Source organism: Scyliorhinus canicula, chromosome 4, assembly GCF_902713615.1.
Source record: "Scyliorhinus canicula chromosome 4, sScyCan1.1, whole genome shotgun sequence".
NCBI lineage: Eukaryota > Metazoa > Chordata > Chondrichthyes > Carcharhiniformes > Scyliorhinidae > Scyliorhinus > Scyliorhinus canicula.
Window position 1 is genome coordinate 201,272,821 of NC_052149.1, and position 22,617 is coordinate 201,295,437.

Below are 22,617 nucleotides of genomic sequence, written 5' to 3' on the forward strand. Positions count from 1 at the left end.
AAGATACTTCTTTATAGGGAGAAAAAATGAAGAACGTGTCATCAACTTCATTCTCAAGGACTTCCTATTGGCTTGAGACTGAATTGATGTCAAAACGGTTGTTTTTTTCTCCTCTAAGCCTGGCAGCAGTGTGGAAGGTGAATAAAAGAAACCAAATTTTAAAACAATAACAAAATAAGGGAGGTAGTGGCATAGTGAAATTGTGACTGGATTAGTATTCCAGAGGCTCAAAACAAGATCTGGAGACCCGAGTTCAAATCCCATCATGGATTCAATAAAAAAATCTGGAATGAAAAATCTAACAATGACCATGAAACCAATGCCGATTGTCGTAAAAATCCAGCAGGTTGACTGACACCCTTTAGGGAAGGAAATCTGCCAGCTTACCTGGTCTGGCCTACATGCAACTCCCCACCCACAACAATGTAGTTGACTCGCAAATGCCCTCAGAAATGGAGGGCAGTTAGGGATGGGCAATTAATGCTGGCCCAACCAGCAATGCCCACATTCCGTAAACTGATTTTAAAAAAGCATGAAAATTAGGATTGTTAAAAATAAAGTTTTAAAATGTAAAGTCAACATAAGGTGATAATGATAAAAAGATCAGTGGTAGAGTTTTTATTTGGTCAATGTAATACTTTTTATAATTAATTAAAACATTTTTTAGAGTACCCAATGCATTTTTTCCAATTAAGGGGCAATTTAGCATGGCCAATCCACATGCACAGCACATCTTTGGGTTGTGGGGGCGAAACCCATGCAAACACGGGGAGAATGTGCAAACTTCACACAGATAGTGACCCAGAACCGGGATCGAGCCTGGGACCTCGGCGCCATGAGGCAGCAGTGTTAGCCCCTGCATCATCGTGCTGCCCTAAGGTAATACTTTTTAAAAATCGGGTGTCTACTTTCTTCCCCAGTTGGGTTTCCTTGTACCACCTAAAGCCAAGAATATATGTAGGAAACCTGATTTCAGCTTTCACCGATGTTACTTTGAAACCAGCCACTGCAAGGTTTTACAAGACAGCCGTTGCAGAATGATTTACCATCCAAACTTTCTTGTCTTGGTTCCTCTTGGGAAGGACATAGCCTCTGAGGCAATCCAATGACTGGAGAATTGTGTGAGAGATGAAAAAAACCCCTGTATCTCACCAATTTACTTTTCCATGTTAAAACTCTTAAGTTCTGGACGACCATTTAACCTGAAAGGTCACAGGTTTCAGCACATTCATGTGATGTCGCTTCTGATTTTTCAGCCATTAGAGTTAATCTAGGGGCTGTGTCCTGCAGTTTTGGGGCACCTGCTTCAACAACATGCTTTAATCCCAGTGCTGAAAGCCTGACTCTATACCAGTGTGATGTTTCATCTCTCACAGCAGCCATACTTCAGAACATAAGAAAGCATTGAACCAGATAATATCAGTTTACCTGTTGTGCCCACTACTTCCAGAAATCACATGACCTCTCTAAATTAATCTGCCAATTTAATGCCCATTTCTTCTTAGTGATGAGTAGAGCTTGTGGTGCTGGTTCATGCCAGTAGGAATGTGATTGTGACAGACACAAAGTTATCACAAACCACTAGCAGTCAGCAGAGAAAGGGGACATTTACCCAATTTAAGCAGGCTGGATTTCAGCCCAGCTAACTAGAGGCGAGAGGAAATACACCTCATTGTAGTTTGATTTCAGAGAAAGAGGAATACATTTGAAAGAGGGTAATAAATTCCTCGGCAGTTGCACAAATAACTACTGTACTTACCATTATTCTCATTCTGAAATAAAATTTGGAATGATATTTTAAGACACAAGACTTTCACAATTAATATACCTAATATAGATGTAACAGTACACTTAACTATATTGTAGCTGCCACTGGTTGGTAATCAGGGAATTTATATATGATTTTACAGAGATGAGTTAATACAAAAGCTTAGCTTTCTGCAGAATACGGAGTTCCCAGCGAAGTCACCTAACATGCCTACTAAGCTTCAGAAACATTATGACTCTTCCAAAACCTTGTTATGACTGTTACGTCATCAGAATTGTTATGATTTCTGATTATCACTATAAGGAATTATAGAACATTATACAAATATTTGAGAGTTTAAAAAGCTGCCAATGATGGATGATGATAGACAATCAGATCTATGTGTATATTTATCTATATGTCTGTCTTTATATCTGTCTGCATGTGTACGGGGTGAGTGGGTAAAACCATAAGAAATATGAACAGGAGTAGGTTATTCAGCCCTTCGAGCCTGGTCTGCCATTTAATAAAATCATGACTGATCTAAAACTCACTTCACTTAACTTTCCTGACTTCTCTCCATAACCCTTAGCTCCCCTACTGATTAAAAACCCATTGATCTCAGCTTTGAAAATGTTCAAGAACTCGGCCTCCACTGGTTCCTGGGGTAAAGAATTCCAAAGTTTCACCACTCTTTGAGAGAAGAAATTCTTCCTCAAATCCATCTTAAATGGGCACTCCCTTATTCTGTGACTATGTCCTCTGGTCCGACACTGTCCCATGCGGGGAAAGATCCTCCCAACATTTACCCTGTCTAACACCCCAAGAACTTTATATGTTTCAATTGTATCACCTTTTATTCTTCTGAACTCTAAGGAGTACAGACCTAACCATTTTTAACTGTACAACAGACCCATAGTATTGATCCATTCCTATATCACTATTGAACATGGATGTGAAAGTATTGGCTAAGTTGTTGGCAGGGAGGATGGAGGAGTGTGTCCCTGGGGTTGTGGTAGAAGGTCAAACAGGCTTCGTGAAGGGCAGGCAGCTCGCGTGTAATATAAGATGGCTGTTGAATGTGGTGATGAATCCGTCGGGGGCTCTGGTACCAGAGGTGGTGGTGTCCATGGACGCGGAGAAGGCATTTGATTGGGTGGAGTGGCGGTACTTGTTTGCGGTTTCGGGAAAGTTTGGGGTTGGGCCGAGATTCATGGCATGGGTACGGTTGCTGTATGTGGCGCTAAGAATGAGGGTGAGGACGAATGATATGAGCTCACAAAGCTTTGACTGACACAGGGGTACGAGGCAGGGGTGCCCGCTGTCACCGCTGCTTTTTGCGCTGGCCATTGAGCCATTGGCGATGGCTCCCAGGAGGTCGGAAGAGTGGCAGGAGATAATGAGGGGACAGAGGGAGCATTGGGTGTCGCTCTATGCCGATGACCTCTTGCTGTATGTTTTGGATCCTTTGGAGAGTATGGAAAGGATTATGGGCCTGCTGGGGGGATTTGGAGGGTTCTCAGGGCACAAGCTGAATGTAGGGAAAAGCGAGGTATTCCCGGTGAATGAGCTGGCACAGTGGGCTAATTTAGGGGGGGATGCCATTTACAGTAGCGAGGGATAGGTTTAGGTATTTGGGGATTCAGGTAGCGACGGGATGGATGGGGCTCCATAAGTGGAACTTAACGAAGCTGGTGGTGGAGGCTAGGGAGGATCTTAAGAGGTGGATACACTGAACTTAACGCTGGCGGGGAGGGTCCAAGTGCTAAAAATGAATATTCTTGCGAGGTTCTTGTTTATCTTTCAAGCTCTCCCGATCTTTATACCAAAAGCTTTTTTTTCGGAAAGTGGACATGATCGCGGATGGGGAATATCAAGGAGAAATGGGAAGCGGAGTTGGGAGGGGAGATTAATTGGGGATCATGGAGTGAGGCACTACGTAGGGTAAACAGGACCTCCTCTTGTGAAAGGATGAGCCTGATACAGTTTAAGGGGGTGCACAGGGTACATATGACTCAGGCGAGAATGAGTGGGTTCTTTCAGGGGGTAGCAGATGAGTGTGAGAGGTGTGGGCAGGGCCAGTGAATCACATGCACATGTTTTGGGCTTGTGAAAAATTGGGAAGATTCTTGGCCGGAATGTTCCCGGTCTTAGCCAGGATGGTGGAGGATGAGGTGGACCAGGACCCTTTGGTGGCGATATTTGGGGTTTCAGAGATGCCGGAGCTCATAGAGAGGAGGATGTCTTGGCCTTCACCTCTCTGATTACATGGTGGCGAATTTTGCTGGAGTGGCGGTCGACATCGCCACCGGGCTTGGCTGGGTGACCTATATGACTTCCTGTGGTTAGAGAAGATAAAGTATGAGTTAATGGGCTCTTCAGGGGGTTTGAGGAAAGGTGGGGGATGTTTGTGACCGTGTTTGAGGGGCTGTTCATCGTGGGGGGTGGGGGTGAAAAAGAGGAAAAAATCTGTACAGACTGTAGTTGATTTTTGGGAAGTATGTTTCCCGGGGTGTTTGTTCGCTGTAACCTGTTTTGATACATGTTCGTAATAAAATACATTTAAAAAATGGGTTGCTTGCAGGTTCCCAGGAGAGTCCCTAGTTCAAAAGAACTCAATGTCTGATCGATGGACCTGGCATTGGGAATGAAAGGGCCCACTGAGAGTTCCCCCTCCACACTTCCTACAAACACCATCCTCTCGCCATCACTCACCTCTAGCCTGGTTCTAGGCAATTCTAGGCCTTGGGTGGGTGCCTTCCCAGTGACACTATCATCCAATAGTCTTGCCAGTCTCCAACTGGCAAGCAGCTCCCAGCAGATGGGACTTCTGCCTCCCGGGGTCCTTTATACTGGGGGATGTCCATTGCTGTCCGGCTAAGTGCCTGAGTGGGACTTAATTCAGCAGGCCTTCCCTGAAAGAGGTGATGCAGGGTTCTCACCGGCTCTTCAGCTGGCAGGCAAAATCGCCTACACTTCCATTAAAAAACACCCAGATGTGCCTTCAGGGCATGACGTCAGGAGACACAATAAATGACAAAGCTGGGAGCAGAACCCTCTCACCGTTACTGTTTGCTCTGGCCATAGAGTCATTGGCCATGGCGTTAAGAGCCTCTAGGAACAGGAAAGGGCTGGTTCGGGGGAGGGAATTGGAGCATTGGGTCTCGCTCTATGCAGATGACCTGCTCTTGTACATTTTGGACTCGTTGGAGGGGATGGGGGAAGTAATGCGAATCTTGGGGGAATTTGGCAATTTTTCGGCGTATAAATTGAACATGGGGAAAAGCGAGATGTTTGCGATCCAGGCAGGAGGGCAGGAGAAGAGACTGGGAGAGCTGCCGTTTAGAATGGTAGGGAAGAGCTTTCGATATCTGGGAATCCAAGTAGCCCGGAAATGGGTGGCACTACACAAGTTAAACCTATCCCGGTTGGTAGAACAAATGGAAGGGGACTTTAAGAGATGGGACATGCTCCCGCGATCACTGGCAGGGAGGGTATAGGCCGTGAAATTGACGGTCCTCCTCAGATTTCTGTTTGTCTTTCAGTGCCTCCCCGTCTTCATCCCTAAGGCCTTTTTCAAGCGGGTGAATAAGATTAGTTTGGGCTTTGGGTGGGCGAGTAAAACCCCGTGAGTGAAGAAAGTGTTGCTGGAGGGCAGTTGGGGAGAGGGTGGGTTGGCGCTGCCAAACTTCTGCAATTACTACTGGGTGGCTAATATAGCCATGATCAGGAAGTGGGAAGTGCGGGAGGGATCGGCATGGGAGCAGATGGAGGCGGCGTCATGTAAAGACACCAGTCTGGGAGCTTTGGTAACGGCACCTCTGCCGTTCTCGTCGGCCCGATACTCCACAAGTCTGGTGGTAGTGGCGGCTCTGAGGATCTGGGGGCAATGGAGGAGATATAAGAGAGTGGAAGGAGCATCGATTTGGGCCCCGATTTATAATGACCACAGGTTTGTACCGGGTAGGCTGGATGACGGGTTCTGGAGTTGGTAGAGGGCAGGAATTGGAAGGATGGGGGATCTATTTATAGATGGGAGGTTTACCAGATTGAAAGCCTTGGAGGATAAATTTGAATTGCCAGCAGGGAATGGGTTTAGGTATTTGCAGGTGTGAGACTTCCTGAGAAAGCAGATTCTGGCATTTCCGCTGCTGCCACCACAGGGGATACAGTATAGAGTAGTTCCCAGTACCTGGGTGGGAGAGGGGAAGGTATCGGATATTTACCAGGAGCTTTCGGAGGTGGAAGAAACTCCGGTGGAGGAGCTTAAGGGCAAGTGGGAGGACGAGCTGGGAGGAGAGATAGAGGCTGTGCTATGGGCGGATGCCCTAAGCAGGGTTAATACCTCCTCATCGTGCACCAGGCTTAGCCTGATACAATTTAAGGTAAGTCCACTGGGCACACATGACAGCGGCTAGGATGAGTAAGTTCTTCGAGGTTGAAGATAGGTTTGCGAGGTGCGCAGGAAGCCCAGCAAACCATGTCCACATGTTTTGGGCATGCCCGAAGCTCAGAGGGTTTTGGCAGGATTTTGCTAAGGCAATGTCCACGGTGCTAAAAACACGGGTGGTGCCGAGTCTGGAGGTAACGATCTTTGCAGTTTCGGAAGATCCGGGAGTTCAGGGGGCGAAAGAGGCCGACGTCCAGGTCTTTGCCTCCCTGGTAGCTTGGAGACGGATCTTATTAATGTGGAGGGACTCGAAGCCCCCGAGTGTAGAGACCTGGGTTAGTGACATGGCTGGGTTTCTCAGTCTTGAGAAAATAAAGTTTGCCTTAAGAGGGTCAATGTTAGGGTTCTCCCGGAGGTGGCAGCCGTACGTCGACTTTCTCGGGGAAAATTAAAAATGTCAGCAGATGCAGTATTCTAAAGGGGGGGGGGGGGGGGGGGGGGGGGTGGGCGGATGGTTGTTGTATGGTTGAGGTGTGTGAAGATTGGGCTGGGGGGAAATGTTTCTTTACTATGTTAATAGTAAAACACGAGATTTCACTATGTTAATGTCATTGTTTTTGTCACTGTTATAAACATTTTCAAATACCGTCATAAAATATTTAAAAAAAAAGATGGGAGCAGAAAGTTACTAAAGGATGCAGAGAATGTGAGTGGGAAAAACTGTGGCAGATGTAACTTAATACAAGAATGTGTAAGTGTAATGCAATGTGTAAGTGTAAGTTCATCCACTTTGTTTTCAAAAAAAGACAAATTGGAATATTGCTTAATGGTGAGGGACTCGACACTAAAAGATTTGTTTCTTAGGGGTCGGTTTGCTGGTTTGAAGGAGCTGGAAGCGAAGTATGGGCTGGAGCAGGGGGAAATGCTCGGATACATGCAGGTTCGAGATTTTGCCAGAAAGGAGATACAGAGCTTCCCGGTGGAGCCGGCCTCCACATTGCTGGAGGAGGTGCTGACGACAGGGGGACTGGAGAAGGGGGTAGTGTCGACGGTTTACGGAGCTATTTTGGAAGAGAAGGCACCACTAGAAGGGATCAAAGCAAAGTGGGAGGAAGAGTTGGGAGAGGATATGGAGGAGGAGTTCTGGTGTGAGGTGCTCCGGAGAGTGTACGCCTCCACCTCGTGCGCGAGGTTGGGGCTGATACAGCTGAAGGTGGTATACAGAGCGCACCTCACGAGGGCGAGGATGAGCCAATTCTTTGAAGGAGTACAAGATGTGTGTGGACGTGTGTGCGGGGGGTGGGGGGGGGGGGGGGGGGGGGGGGGGCGCTAATCACGTTCACATGTTTTGGTCCTATCCAAAGCTGGAGGATTACTGGAAGGAGGTTTTTAGGGTAATCTCTAAAGTGGTGCACGTGAAACTGGACCCGGGCTCCCGGGTGGCCATATTCGGGGTGTCGGACCAGTTGGCGTTGGAAACGGGTGCGGAGGCAGATATCGTAGCCTTTGCCTCATTGATTGCCCAAAGGCGGATCCTGATGGGTTGGAGAGCGACTTCTCCACCCTGTGCCCTGGCATGGAATTCCCTGTTGGAATTCTTGACTCTTGAGAAGGCTATGTTTGAACTGAGTGGAAGGATGGAGGGGTTCTACAATTCATGGGCATTATTCATTATGCACTTTCAAGAACTGGATAACATCGAATATTAGTTGGGGGGGGGGGGGTGGTGGGGGGGAAGAGGGTGACTGTGTGTGTTAATGGCGACTATGGGTGATTCCTAATTCCATTTTGTCATTTGTTTATGTGAACATGCGGGCTAATGTTTGAGGTTTGGTGGGAGAATGGGATCGTTGTTATTGATATGGGGATTGACATATTTGTTACTGATTATTGTTTATTGTTGGTGTGTGTAAATTTGGGAGGAAACGTGAAAAAGGAGGAGAATAAAAATTTTTTTTAAATTTTGAGAGACTCGGAATTGTGGAGCAACAAAGGCATTTAGGTGTCTGGATACCTAATTTGTTGAATGTTGGTGCACAGATACAAAAAGTGATCAAAAAAGTCTGATGGATTTTATTGCTTTACCTCACTGTTGTTTGTGATCTACATAAATGACCTGGAGGAAGGTATAGGTGGTCTGATTAGCAAGTTTGCAGATGATACTAAGATTGCTGGAGTTGCAGATAGCGAGGAGGACTGTCAGAGAATACAGCAAAATATAGATAGATTGGAGAGTTGGGCAGAGAAATGGCAGATGGAGTTCAATCCAGGCAAATGCGAGGTGATGCATTTTGGAAGATCAAATTCATGAGCGGACTATATGGTCAATGGAAGGGTCCTGGGGAAAATTGATGTACAGAGAGATCTGGGAGTTCAGGTCCATTGTACCCTGAAGGTGGCAACGCAGGTCGATAGAGTGGTCAAGAAGGCATACAGCATGCTTGCCTTCATCGGACGGGGTATTGAGTACAAGAGTCGGCAGGTCATGTTACAGTTGTATAGGACTTTGGTTAGGCCACATTTGGAATACTACGTGCAGTTCTGGTCGCCACACTACCAGAAGGATGTGGATGCTTTGGAGAGGGTGCAGAGGAGGTTCACCAGGATGTTGCCTGGTATGGAGGGTGCTAGCTATGAAGGTTGAGTAAATTAGGGTTGTTTTCATTGGAAAGATGGAGGTTGAGGGGGGACCTGATTGAGGTCTACAAAATTATGATAGGTACGGACAGGGTGGATAGCAACAAGCTTTTTCCAAGAGTGGGGGTGTCAGTTACAAGGGGTCACGATTTCAAGGTGAGAGGGGGAAAGTTTAAGGGAGATGTGCGTGGAAAGTTTTTTATGCAGAGGGTGGTAGGTGCCTGGAACGCTTTACCAGCGGAGGTGGTAGAGGCGGGCATGATAGCATCATTTAAGAGGCATCTAGACAGGTATATGAACAGGCGGGGAACAGAGGGAAGTAGACCTTGGAAAATAGGAGACAGGTTTAGATAAAGGATCTGGATCAGTCGGCAGGCTGGGAGGGCCGAAGGGCCTGTTCCTGTGCTGTAATTGTCTTTGTTCTTTGTTCTCACAGGGGTCTCAGTAAGAATATTCAGTTTTTTTTTCTTTTAAAAAAATAAATAAATTTAGAGTACCCAATTCATTTTTCCAATTAAGGGGCAATTTAGTGTGGCCAATCCACCTACCCTGCACATTTTTGGGTTGTGGGGGCGAAACCCACGCAAACACGGGGAGAATGTGCAAACTCCACACGGACAGTGACCCAGAGCCGGGATCGAACCTGGGACCTCAGTGCCGTGAGGCTGCAGGGCTAACCCACTGCACCACCGTGCTGCCCAAGAATATTCAGTTGTACAGAGCCTTGATCAGGCCCTATCTGGAGTATTACATTTAGGAAGGGTATATTGGCTTGGGGTGCAGCAGAGATTCACCAGAATTAAAGTAGAATTAAAAGGTTAAATTATGAAGACTGGTTCCATAAACTTGGCTTGTTGGGTTTAGAAGGTTGATCGGTGATCTAATTGAAGTTTTCAAAATGTTAGATAATGCCAGGCTAACACAGGACAAATTAATTCTTGAACATTAGGAGTGAAATCAGGAAGGGCAGAAAAATGCTAGATTTATTTTCCCCCTCAATTTTTTAAGATTGAAATTGAAAGATAAATAGAGTCAATATCCAGATCAGTCACTATCTAACTCAATTCTGTTATCATAGGCTCCTAAAAATTGAATTTTTTCTTGGATCAATAAGATAACCTGCTGGGTTGAGCTGAAGATTTTGAAACCAAGCCAATGTCATGAGAATGTCACTTTAAGAAATGTTTGGCTGCTCATGTTACTGCAGTGATGTCAGAGTGTGGGTGGAGCTGAACTCTGGTTCTGCTTTTTAGTTTCACTTTGAGAAAAGCTTGGGTGTGTCTGTGACTTTTTGGTTTCATTTTTCAGTGTTGGAGCAGAAGCCAGACCAAGCAGATGTACTGCTGTTCTCTCTGCCATAAAAAGACTATCTCTTGATCATTTGGTGAATTCAGAATTATAAATGTTCTCAGTAGTGACTTGAACCTGGTGTGCTTCTGTTAAAGGTTATGTTTTTTGTAAGTCTTCTGGATGTTAAAAGGACAGCGTAAGCATTACTTCGTGTTGTATCTTTGGGGGTTGTATTTGAATCGATGGTTGCTAAGATGTTCACTGTATGTTTTATAAAGGTTAACTTGAGTTCATAGAATAAACATTGTTTTGCTTTTAAAAAATACTTTTCCATTTCTGCTGTACCACACCTGTAGAGTGGGCCGTGTGCTCCCCATACCACAATGTATTAAAAGTTGTGGGTCAGGCGAACTCCATGATACACTTTGGCGTTCTCTAAACCTTAGCCCATAACAAACTGGGGGCTCGAGGGGGATAAAAGTCTATCTATTGGATTGGCTCAGTGAACTTAAAGACAATGAGGGGTGAGCATATTGTGGTTGCTTTTCAGGTGTGGTATTCTAGTTTAAGTAGGGAGTGTGTTGTGGACAATGGCTCTTTCAGAGGCTCAGAAGTTTTGGGGGGTGGAGACGGTCACACGCACCTTGCGGACAGAGACGAAAAGCAGACTGTGAGATTTGGCAAAAACAATGCAGTTAACATTACCTGACAAAATGCGAAAAGATGAGGGGCGGAATTCTCCGACCCCCCGCAGGGGGATTCTCCGGCCCGCGATGGGCCAAAGTCCTGCCGCTGTCAGGCCTCTCCCGCCGACGTGGTTTAAACCACCTCTGGTGCCGGCGGGAGCAGGCAGTGGGAGCGGGCCCCGGGGTCCTGGGGGGGGGCGTGCGGCGATCGGACCCCGGGGGGTGCCCCCACGGTGGCCTGGCCTGCGATCGGAGCCCACCGATCAGCGGGCAGGCCTGTGCCGTGGGGGCGCTCTTTTTCTTCCGCCGCCGCCACAGCCTCCACTATGGCGGAGGAGGAAGAGACCCCCTCCACCGCGCATGAGCCGGTGGTGACATCAGCGGACGCTGACGCTCCGGCGTATGCGCGGACTCACGCCGACTGCGAAAGCCTTTCGGCCAGACCCGACGCCGGTCGGCGTGGCGCCAAAGGCCGTCGGCGCCAGTTGGCGGAGCGGGAGCCACTCCGGCACGGGCCTAGCCCCTAAAGGTGCGGAGAATTCCGCACCTTTGGGGAGGCCCGATGCCGGAGTGGTTGGCGCCACTCCGCTACGCCGGGACCCCCGCCCCGCCGGGTAAGGGAGAATACCGCCTGAGGTAATTATGCCGGTGGCTAAGCATTTAAAGTTGCCTGAGATCCGGTTTGACTCATTGAAAATGGCAAAAATGTAGTTACAAATTAAACAAATGGAACATGAGAAAGAATTAAAGCAGCTTGAATACGAAAGGGAGAGAGAGGAAAAAGAAATAGAAAGGGAGATACAGATCAGGGAAAAAGATAAAGAGAGAGAATTTGAACTTCAGAAAATGACCATGAAACATGACAGTCAGTTAAAATTGGCAGGCGTAAAGGGAAACACACAGTTGGATGATAATGATGAGGGTAGTGAGAAAGAGCGTCATAGTCGAAGGCTTTGTGGGGATCTATTTAAATATGTCCAAGCATTGCCAAGGTTTGAGGAGAAGGAGGTAGAAGCCTTTTTCATTTCATTTGAGAAGGTAGCGAAACAAATGAAATGGCCACAGGACATGTGGGTTTTACTGATTCAAACAATGTTAGTAGGCAAGGCTAGTGAAGTGTTTGCATCTGAGTCGTATGAGGAGGTGAAAAAAATCCATCTTAGGTGCATATGAACTAGTGCCTGAAGCCTACAGACAAAGGTTTAGACATTTAAGGAAATCATTTGGTCAAACATACATGGAGTTTGAAAGGATCAAACAGAGTAATTTTGATAGGTGGATAAGGGCTTTGAAAATAGACCAAACATATGAAGCTCTCAGAGAAATTATACTTTTGAAGCAGTTTAAAAATTCAATTCCTGATGTAGTAAGAACTCATTTGGAAGAACAGAGGGTTAAAACTGCGCGATTAGCAGCAGAAATGGCAGATGATTATGAATTAGTTCATAAATCAATGTTTGGTTTTCGACATCAGTTTCAGTCTGTGAAGGATAGAAACTGGGGACATGAGAAATACTCAAGTGGTAAAGGTAAAGGTGATCTGATGGGAGATAATAAGGAGAGTGTACCTCAGACTAAATAAGAAAACCAGGACAGTGGAAAAGAAATGAAAAGTTTCAAATGTTTTCACTGTAATAAACTCGGCCATGTAAAGTCACAGTGTTGGTGGTTGAAGAAAAGCACTGGGAAGGCTGATGTGGTAAAACAGGATAAGACAGTGGGGTTTGTTAAAGTGGTAAAGGAAAGCCCAAATGAAGCGAAGGAGGTGCAAAAGATTGTCCAGCTTGATCAAGAGGTGATTGATAAGAAGGTGCAGATCTCTTTAAAGAATTTACTTGTGTGGGTGAAGTTTACTCATGTGTATCAGGAGGAGCAGGTAAAGCAGTCACAATTTTAAGAGATACTGGAGGCAGTCAATCTTTAGTGGTAAGAGATGAGGAATTATGTAGTTTGGGAAGAATGTTGCCAGAAAAGGTGGTAATATGTGGTATTCAGGGTGAGAGGAGTAGTGTTCCATTATATAAGGTAAGTTTGGAAAGTCCAGTGAAGAGTGGTGAAGTGGTAGTAGGAGTAATAGAGAAATTATCTTGTCCAGGAATACAGTTTATCTTGGGTAATGATATAGCTGGATCGCATGTGGGAGTGATGCCTACTGTGGTTGATAAGCCAGTGGAAAATCAGACAACTGAAGCGGTCAAGGACGAATATCCTGGGATTTTTCCGGATTGTGTAGTAACAAGGTCGCAAAGTCACAGGTTAAGATAAGAGGAGAAATCAAAGAGTGAAGATGAAGTTGAAGTGCAATTATCAGAAACGATTTTTGATCAGATGGTTGAAAACGAAGAAGAGCAGGTGGAGGATGAGGCGGATATTTTTAGTTCAGGAAAATTGTCGGAGTTACAACAGAAAGATGTAGAAATGAACCGGATGTATCAGAAAACATACACAGAAGAGGAATCTGCGTGTATACCAGAGTGTTATTACTGTAAAAGTAATGTCTTGATGAGAAAATGGAGACCTTTACATATGCAGGCGGATGAAAAGTGGGAGAAGTTCATCAAGTAGTATTGCCGGTAGGGTATAGAAAGGACGTGTTGCGAGTTGCACATGAGGTACTAGTGGGAGGTCATTTGGGAATAAGGAAACATCAAGCTAAAATCCAGAAACATTTTGATTGGCCTGGACTACATAAAGATGTAGTTAAATTTTGTCAATCACGTCAGGAGATAGGGAAACCTCAAGCAGTGATAAAACCAACGGCCTTAATACCCATTCCAGCATTTAAGGAGCCTTTTACAAGGGTCCTAATTGATTGCGTAGGACTGCTTCCTAAAACAGAAAGTGGGAATCAATGGGCGCGATTCTCTGCAAATGCGGCGAGTCGTAAAGGCTGCCGTGAAACTGGCCATGTTTCACGGCAGCCTCCGCGCCCCCTCCCGGGACCCGATTCTTCCCCCCGGGCGGGGCTAGCAGCGGGGCCCCGTGAACCACGGCATCGCGGCCTTAGCGAACGTCGCTAAGTCCGCGCACCAAGCGTCACGCCGGCTGACGCGTACAATGACGTCAGTCGCGCATGCGCGGATTGGACACCTACAACCCGCGCATGCGCGGGGCCGTCATCTCCCTCGGCCGCCCCGCGGACTGATCCTGTGGGGCGGCGGAGGGAGAAAGAGTGCGTCCGTTAAGGACGCACTGCCCGCGATCGGTGCCCACCGATCGCGGGGCCCATGCCCCCCTTGGCACGGCCGTGCCAATCGGGGCCCTGGATGCCCAGAACGGGCATGTTGCGGCCGTTTTTACGACGGCAGCAAGCAGGTGTGTTTGCTGCCGTAAAAACGGGCGTAAAGGCCTGGGAACTTGGCCCGTAAAAAACGGCGAGCAGCGATTCGTGTCGCGGGGCGGCCGTGGGGGGGGGGGGGGGGGGGGGGGGGGGGGGGGATAGCGGGAGGTTGGGAAAAATGTCGGGAAGGCCCTCCCGCTATTCTCCGACCCGTCATGGGGGGTGGAGAATCGCCCCCAATGTCTTTTGGCTATAATGGATGTGTCTACTAGGTTTCCAGAGGCCATTCCAGTACGTAATATTACAGCTAAAAAGATTGTGGAGGAGTTACTTGAATTCTTTACTAGATATGGACTACCCACAGACATACAATCGGATCAAGGATAAAATGTTACCTCAAGGTTATTCAAAGAAGTTATGGATAGCTTAGGAACAAAACAATTTAAATCAACTGCGTACCATCCAGAATCGCAGGGAGCGTTAGGAAGGTGGCATCAGACATTAAAGACAATGTTGAGGGATTATTGTCAAGATTATCGAGAGGATAATCAGGGGCAGCACGGTAGCATTGTGGATAGCTGTTCTCTCTGCCATGAAAATACTATCTCTTGATCATTTGGTGAATTCAGAATTATAAATGTTCTCAGTAGTAACTTTAAGCTGATGTGCTTCTGTTAAAGGTTATGTTGTTTGTAATTCTTCTGGACGTTAAAAGAACAGTGTAAGCATTACTTAGTGTTGTATTCTTTGGAGGTTGTATTTGAATTGATGGTTGCTAAGATGTTCACTGTTTAAAAAGGTTAACTTGAGTTCACAGAATAAACATTGTTTTGCTTTTAAAAAATACTTTTCCATTTCTGCTGTACCACACCCGTAGAGTGGGCCATGTGCTCCCCATGCCACAATCTATTAAAAATTGTGGGTCAGGTGAATTCCATGATACACTCTAAACCCTGGCCCAAATCACCAAGCATTCATAATAGAATAACTGTCATAACGAAAGCTTCTAAATCAAGAGACAGAGCAGATGTCCATTTCTATTTTATAGCAGTATGTCTGTCAATTAATGGGGGAGTGGGGGGGGGGGGGGGGGGGGGGGGGAGGAGCTCAGGTGCAGACCTGTCTTCTACTTTCAGAAGTTGGTTTTCAAAAAAAAGTCACATTTGTAAGTACAATCAAATCGGAGCATAAAAACATGACAGCAGATGACATTGTTAGTAATTTTAAAAACAATACTACGTGTTGCTTTCTCCATTGGAAAAATACTGCAATGCATGTGAATAATCACTTTGTGCTGGTCAATTAAGGGCCACCTTATATTTGCAGGATTGATCTCTTTGATGAATCACTGCATTAAAGCACATCTACATTACAATCTAGTGTACAATAGTGACATTTGAAGGTGTCAAAACCCTTTACACTTACCTTTCAGAATGTTCTCAACTCCTCAGCAGGCTTTCCACTTTCCTCACAAAGTCTCAAAAACCTGCCATGTTTTTAATGGGCAAAGCCCTGCACCACCAAATGAAAATGGAGTGCGGGAGGAAAATCCATTTTCATCTCACATTCAGAATGGAGAACACGACCTCAACATGGGTTGTGTGTGCATTTTACAGACTGGACATTCCCGACCCATAAAAAACTTAACACAAAAATAGTGAGGAGTAGGAAATGCGAAGGAAAATTGGATTTCCTCAAAAAAACCCAAACCGCGGCTGTTTGTGCATCAAAACGCACCTCCGGACACAAACAAAAAGTTTGGCCGCTCATTTCAGCTGATATAACGCAATGACCATGTCAAACATCAGCACTGATATTCTCCCAACTTACAATTATATATAAAAAGCTTACATCGAATCATCCACAAAAACCTATGCAGTCCCACAACTGTAGAAATATTTTTAATACGTTCATGGCTGTCATATCACAAATATTACAATAACATCACCTACTTTAACAAAAACTCTCTCCTGCACTTAAAAGGGACAACATGGTCCAAACTGATATTGTGGATGAGAAAAGTGAGTCCATGAGCAGCATCACATCAAATACAATTTCTGTTCTGACTCTACTGAACACAGGAAATAGGAGCAGGAGTAAGCCATTTGGCCCCTTGAGCCTGCTCTGTCCTTCCAACAGATCATGGCTGACCTTCAATCTCAATTCCATTTTCCCAAACTATCCCCACATCCCTTGATGCTTTTACTATCTCGATATCTATCAGTCATTGTCTTGAACACACTCAACGTCTGAGCCTTCACAACTCTTTGGGATAGGGAATTCCAAAGATTTATCATCTTCATCTTAGTCCGAAATCATCTGCCCCTTATTCTGAGACTGTCTGCAGGTTTCAGATCTCCGTCCAGAGGAAATTTCTTTCCTGCATCTACCCTGTTGAATCCTGTAAGCATTTTGTATGTTTCAGTGGGATCACCTCTCATTCTTCTAAACTCTAGAAAATAGAGGCCCAATTTCCTCAATCTCTTTTGATAGGATAATCTCACCATCTGTCATAACCTACATGAGGGCCATGGGACTGAGCCCATTAGGCTCCCCGTGACTCTCATGCAGTATGAACTACCCCTCTCTGCCCCCTTAACAGCGGGGAGCAAACGTGGACATAAAAACCCCGGCCTGTGTGGACTAGATGGGGACTGGACACTGGAGTCCCTTCGGGGAGTGGTGTAGAGAGAGTTTTGTTCTTCGTTCATTAAAACCTTTTGTTTCCTTAAGCTCCTGTGTGGTCACTTCCTCGAACTTAACACCATCCCAGGGATCTGCCTGGTGAACCTTCATTGCACTCCCTCTATGGCAAACACATCCTCTCACCAAGATCCTATACAATTGCAGCAACACATCTTTACTCATGTACTCAAATCCTCTTGCAGTAAAGGTTAAAAAAAATAATAAAATTTAAAAAAAAATTGGGGCAGCACGGTAGCATTGTGGATAGCACAATCGCTTCACAGCTCCAGGGTCCCAGGTTCGATTCCGGCTTGGGTCACTGTCTGTGCGGAGTCTGCACATCCTCCCCGTGTGTGCGTGGGTTTCCTCCTGGTGCTCCGGTTTCCTCCCACAGTCCAATGATGTGCAGGTTAGGTGGATTGGCCATGATAAATTGCCCTTAGTGTCCAAAATTGCCCTTACTGTTGGGTGGGGTACTGGGTTATGGGGATAGGGTGGAGGTGTTGACCTTGGGTGGGGTGCTCTTTCCAAGAACCAGTGCAGACTCGATGGGCTGAATGGCCTCCTTCTGCACTGTAAATTCTATGTAAAAATCTATGTAAAATTTGCCAGTCTCTCACCATTTAAAAAATAGTTTGTATTTATGTTTTTCCTACTATGAAATGAAATGAAATGAAAATGAAATGAAAATCGCTTATTGTCACGAGTAGGCTTCAAATGAAGTTACTGTGAAAAGCCCCTAGTCGCCACATTCCGGCACCTGTTCGGGGAGGCTGTTACAGGAATCGAACCGTGCTGCTGGCCTGCTTGGTCTGCTTTAAAAGCCAGCAATTTAGCGTTGTGCTAAACAGCCCCTGTGGATAACTTCACTTTTTCCATAATATATTCCATCTGCCACCTTCTTGCCCACTTTCTTAGTCTGTCTAAATCTCCTTGAAGCGTCTTTGCTTTCTCCTCACAATTGCCATTCCTCACTAGTTTTGTGTAATCGGGTAACTAGTCAGTCCCCACATCCAAACCATTGATACAGATTGGGAATAGCTGGGGCCCACTTACTGATATTTGCAGTACCCCAATAGTCACAGCCTGACAACCTGAGAATGACATGTTTATTCCTACTCTCTGTTTTCTGGCTATTAACCAATTCTCAATCCAGGGCAACGTATTACCCCCAACCCCATTCACTCCAAATTTGTTTACTAACCTCTTTTGTGGGACCTTATCAAAAGCATTATCTGAAGCTGCATAGATTTCTTACTTTGTTATACCTTTCATTCTATCCCTACAGATGTGTTTATGTATTTACAAGGGCCTGTTTTCCATACAATCTTCACACTGCTCCTGACCAATGCAGTGTGACTCCATGGTGAAACTGTCTACAATGACATGAAAGGAAGGTCATCATGGTGAAAAAGTCTTTGGCAAATCTTTTTTTGCCCGCTTGTTTGCAAGAACTGGTGCTGTGACATAATTAGTTATCAACATCACAATAACATTTGAGCACAAAGTCACCGTGATGGAAATGTACGTGTAACTCTTCTAACTTTTGTCACTCCCCCCCCCCTCCCCCACCTAAACAAAATAAACGTGCCAAATGCTTTCTCCAGAAGGCAACCTCCTTCGATGAAGCTTTGACAGAACAGGTAAGAAAGGTTTTGTCCAAAAATTATTAAAGAGAAATGTCAAGCCGGTTAAAGATAGAGTAATTAAGGGTACCTGCAGGGGAGGCACCGCATCTATTGCAGATCAAGCTCGAACAATGGGCGACACATCATTGCGGTGTTTGAATCTGTTAGTGTGAAGTAAACAAAAACAACAATAGAGGAACACAATTTGTAAAAGAAAATGGAGTTAGTATGCAATCCAGGTCAGCCAGAGAAGCAACAGCAGCTCCACACAGAATATACAACCAGGAAAGAGAATTTGGGCTTTAAAGAGATTGCATTTTATCCACATATTGCAGGTTTTTTCAGACTGTACATCCAAACTATCATACCTTTTGAACAAGAGACTCTGCCTTAACGAAGGTTCCAAACACAACACTGTACGAGAGGCAAATTGAAATAACATCCAATATGGCGGCCACAAAATCAAGATGGTGGCAGAGTTCTGTGATACTGTGGTTCTTAGCTCTTTTCTTTTGAACACAATTTGCTTAAAATGAGTTGACGTGATGCAGTAAAGTTATAAGATATGTGTGCTGAACATAATCCCCAACCTAAGCCAACATCGGCCAAGGTAATACTGCCTATTTGAAATATCTGCACACAGATTGATAGTACTGTGCAATATCTGAAGGTCTTGCAAGGCTGGAAGTAGAGGCACCAGGCAACAAGATTGGCTAACGCAGACTGTTAGGCAACAAAATACACACCTGCAAGGGCCGCACCAGTCTGTCCGTTGGTCAAGGCCAAAGCGTGCCCGGCATTTCTTAGGAGAGCTTGGATCTGAACAAAAAAAAAAGAAAAGAAACAAAAAAAAAAGCAAAACGTGTGGCAAGGATGGGCAAAGAAGGCATGAAAGAAAATTTTAAAAAGCAAAGAAAAGCAATAGCTGTTAGAGCAACTGATACAATCATTGAACGGATATTATTTGACGCTCCAAAGAGTCAATTTGAAGGTTGTTTTAGTAAGCCAAACATTTACTTATAAGCAAAGTGTGTGTGTCTTTTACCACATGTAAAGGTGTTAAATCAAACAAATACAAAAGGTGTTATGAAGTTCAATATTAAAGAAGAGCGAAGCAAAAAACTTCCATATCTTTGCAAAGAGAGGATGCTACAGTATTCAGATAAAGCAAAGTGTCGCCTGAATGAAGTACATCACTAAATGCTGCAAACTTTGCCGCCCTCCCTACTCCCACAAGAAACTGCCCAAATAGATGAGTATCCTGATGGATCAATGAGGAAATGCGTGGTGGATAATAACGCAGACAAACCAGAAATATCTCAGGTTTGATTGCTGGTCTGTGCTGACTTAGCTGATCCCAACTGGAGCAGTAAGAGTGGTGCTCCAATTGGCCTATAGGATAGGGAATGCAAGAAATACACCCGGGTGCACTGTCTGGGTTCATTAGATAATAACTAATGTGCCGACATTAGGTAAGGTGCGGTCAGGCTCAACTAAGGTATTCCCATCTCGCCCTGTGATTCGATAGCTTGATGAAACACATCATCTGGGTTAACATAAGGAACTGCTACTATCAGTTTCTTTGGCATTGTAATGCTCATGGGTAACTCATTTGAGAGAAGGGCAAAATTGTGTGCGGGGGGGGAACTGATGCTAGCTAAATTGAGTTTTATTTCTTGCAAAATGTGATCCTGTCGGAAAGAAAAGGGGAAACATTTTTCAAAATGTGGATTGATATGTTTACTGGCCATATCAATGCTGCACTGTCATTTCTGACACCAGCGAGGTTCTGTTTTGTCATTCAGCACATCAGGTTAATACGATCATGGCTGATCTGATTGAGGCCTTAACTCCACTTTTGTTCCTGGCCCCCCTCCCGCATAACCGTCAAATCCCTTGTAGATCAAAAACCTGTTTAACTCAGCCGCAAATATTTCCAGCGACCCAGCTTCCACTGCTCTCTGGGAAGGAGAATCCCAAAGATTAATGACCCTCTGGGAGAAGAAATTTCTCATCTCCATTTTAAACGGGAGACCCCTAGCTTTTAAGCTATGCCCCTTAGCCCAGATCTTTAGCTGGTTGCAATGCTAGAAATGTATTTCAGGTCACGCGCCCACTTAGGGTATTTAATATCTTAAAACATCTTGGAAGGAAAGAACAGCTTGCACATGCAACTCATTCTGATCGGAAAACTTGCACATGCAGCCTAATTTTATAAATGGAAATGTCTGTGAGACTAAAAATAAAATAATAGAACAGCAATGGGAGCCAAACCACAAATACCAAAGAAGCTGAACACAACCTTAATTCTTTTTTAAGTGTCATTTTCGATATTCATTAAATCCTGGCCCTCAAAGTTTGATCAATGGTTTTGGAGAATTGGGTAACATAATCTTAAAAGGCTGAATTAAATGTATGAGTGAAACTTGCTTTTTAAAAAATGAATGTTTTTTTCATTATGACTTTTCTTTGCAGCCACTCTTAAAATTAGGATTGACTTTTCTCTCGGACTGTTGGTATTTGCCTATATTTGTACCTATTTCTGCCATTTAGTGTGCGTGCCTGTATTTCTCTTTCCATGTTCCTATACCTGTGCATGCCGTTGTTCATTTATCTATGGGGGAGTATTTTAACCCCAAAAAACTGCCCTATTTGTGTTGGGCAGGAGGTGAAAGTATTAAAAATCTGAATTACAATTCTGAAACTCACTCCCAGGAGGCAAATTGTCAATTTCAATATTACCTCATATAAGGCTGTTTGCCTTATTTTTATATACAATTTTAATAGCAACTCTGGTCGGCCGCATTTCTTGAGCCTCGAAAATTTCAACAGCTACAGGGTGGGAAGAAGTATTGGATCCAGGAGGTAGGTACCTTCCCGCATATCCACCTCATCAAATCAACCCCTTGCGATCCACCCTTCTGATCCCAGCCCCACTAACGTATCCGACCTCCAATGCATCATCCGACCACCCTCCCTAGTCTCATGAGGCCTTGACAGACCCCCACCACCATCCCAGGTCTGGTTTTGGATTTCCCTGGCCCAGAAGCTTCTTTTCCGGTATTTCCTACTTGACTGGGAGCCATACCTGTCAAAATGGCTGAAATCCAGGTGGGGCAACCTGTCAGGGATATCACACACAAGCTTGCAAGGAATCTACAACTTGGCGGTTTGAGCACCCTACTACCCCCCGCAACCCCCCCCCCCCCACCGCTGTTTCCCCTACCCTTGCCGGATCAATGAATTAAAATCCTCCTGCCATGCCTCTGTTTTGGTGTGGAAGTGGAAGCTTGCATCTGTATTTCTGCCTGTTTGTTTGTGTGTGTCTCTCTCTGGTAATGTGCAACTGCCTGTCCCATGTCACTGTGTGTGCATGAGTGCAGGGGTTCGCGCTGTGGTACATGTCAGTGCCCTGGTTTTCTTCATTTTAAAGGCAGAGTCTCTTTTTCAATTTAACCTTTCTATCTGAAAAGTTTTGCTTCAGAAGACATTAAAATACCTTTAACTATTCTGGAAGAAAAATCCCACAGAATTCCTGAACAAGCTCGGCCTTATAACTTCTAAGAAGCTTCTCGCCACCATGCCCCACCCCCACCACCAAATAAAACTGTTTTCAGCATTACAATTGGCATCATCTCAAGTTACATATACCAAATAAACCTGGAGTATTCTAAGACAGGGAAGTACAGAAGACAGTCAAATTTAGTCCCCTAGGGTACATAATACAATACTGCATAATTCTGTGGCAAAGTACAAGGCAAGTGAGCACTCACTTCATAGAAAGCACTCGATAAGCCCTTTTACTATCGTTCAAAGATGCACCACCCAAAGGCGTAAACCATGTTGAAATGCTTTATCATGACAAAGGTGGCACACCGCCCCTGTGGCTTTTTTTGCCTCTTCAAATAACAAGAAAGGTTAACCAAATATTTTTTATGGGGCAAGTGGGGTGGGGGGTTGGGCTTTAATTTTGGTGCCTAGGTGGAATGTAAAAAGGAAACTCAAGCATGGAAGATCGCACAGCTGTAATTGAGTCCAGCTTAATCCCCTTCCATTATTTGAAAGTCGGGTGGGCTCTGCTACAGACTTGCAATCCTGTTCATCCAGTTTTCTTTTCCTGTACTCTGCCCAGGTGAAATTTTACACCCAGACACAAACTACCTCTTTGCCCTCTTCAGAAACATTGGGTGACCTAATGTAAATTGCATAATAAATCAGCACTTCAGCTGACGATGCTCCATGTAGTGACAATCAATTCCCCCTCTCGCTGCTGC

The 22,617-nt window shown here is 45.1% G+C and overlaps 1 protein-coding gene across 6 annotated transcripts in view; it reads right to left on the reverse strand.

Annotated features, from left to right (window-relative positions):
* Positions 1–22,617, reverse strand: part of tcf7 (transcription factor 7) — a 265,368-nt gene that overhangs the window by 3,726 nt on the left and 239,025 nt on the right. For 2 of the 6 annotated variants that reach the window (XM_038795900.1, XM_038795899.1), the window contains one exon: positions 19,090–19,162. In XM_038795900.1, the coding sequence (XP_038651828.1) occupies positions 19,090–19,162 (73 nt within the window). Of the gene's footprint in view, positions 1–18,430; positions 18,505–19,089; positions 19,163–22,617 lie in introns of those variants that run through there. The other 4 variants (XM_038795905.1, XM_038795903.1, XM_038795902.1 and 1 more) reach the window with 3 other exon arrangements.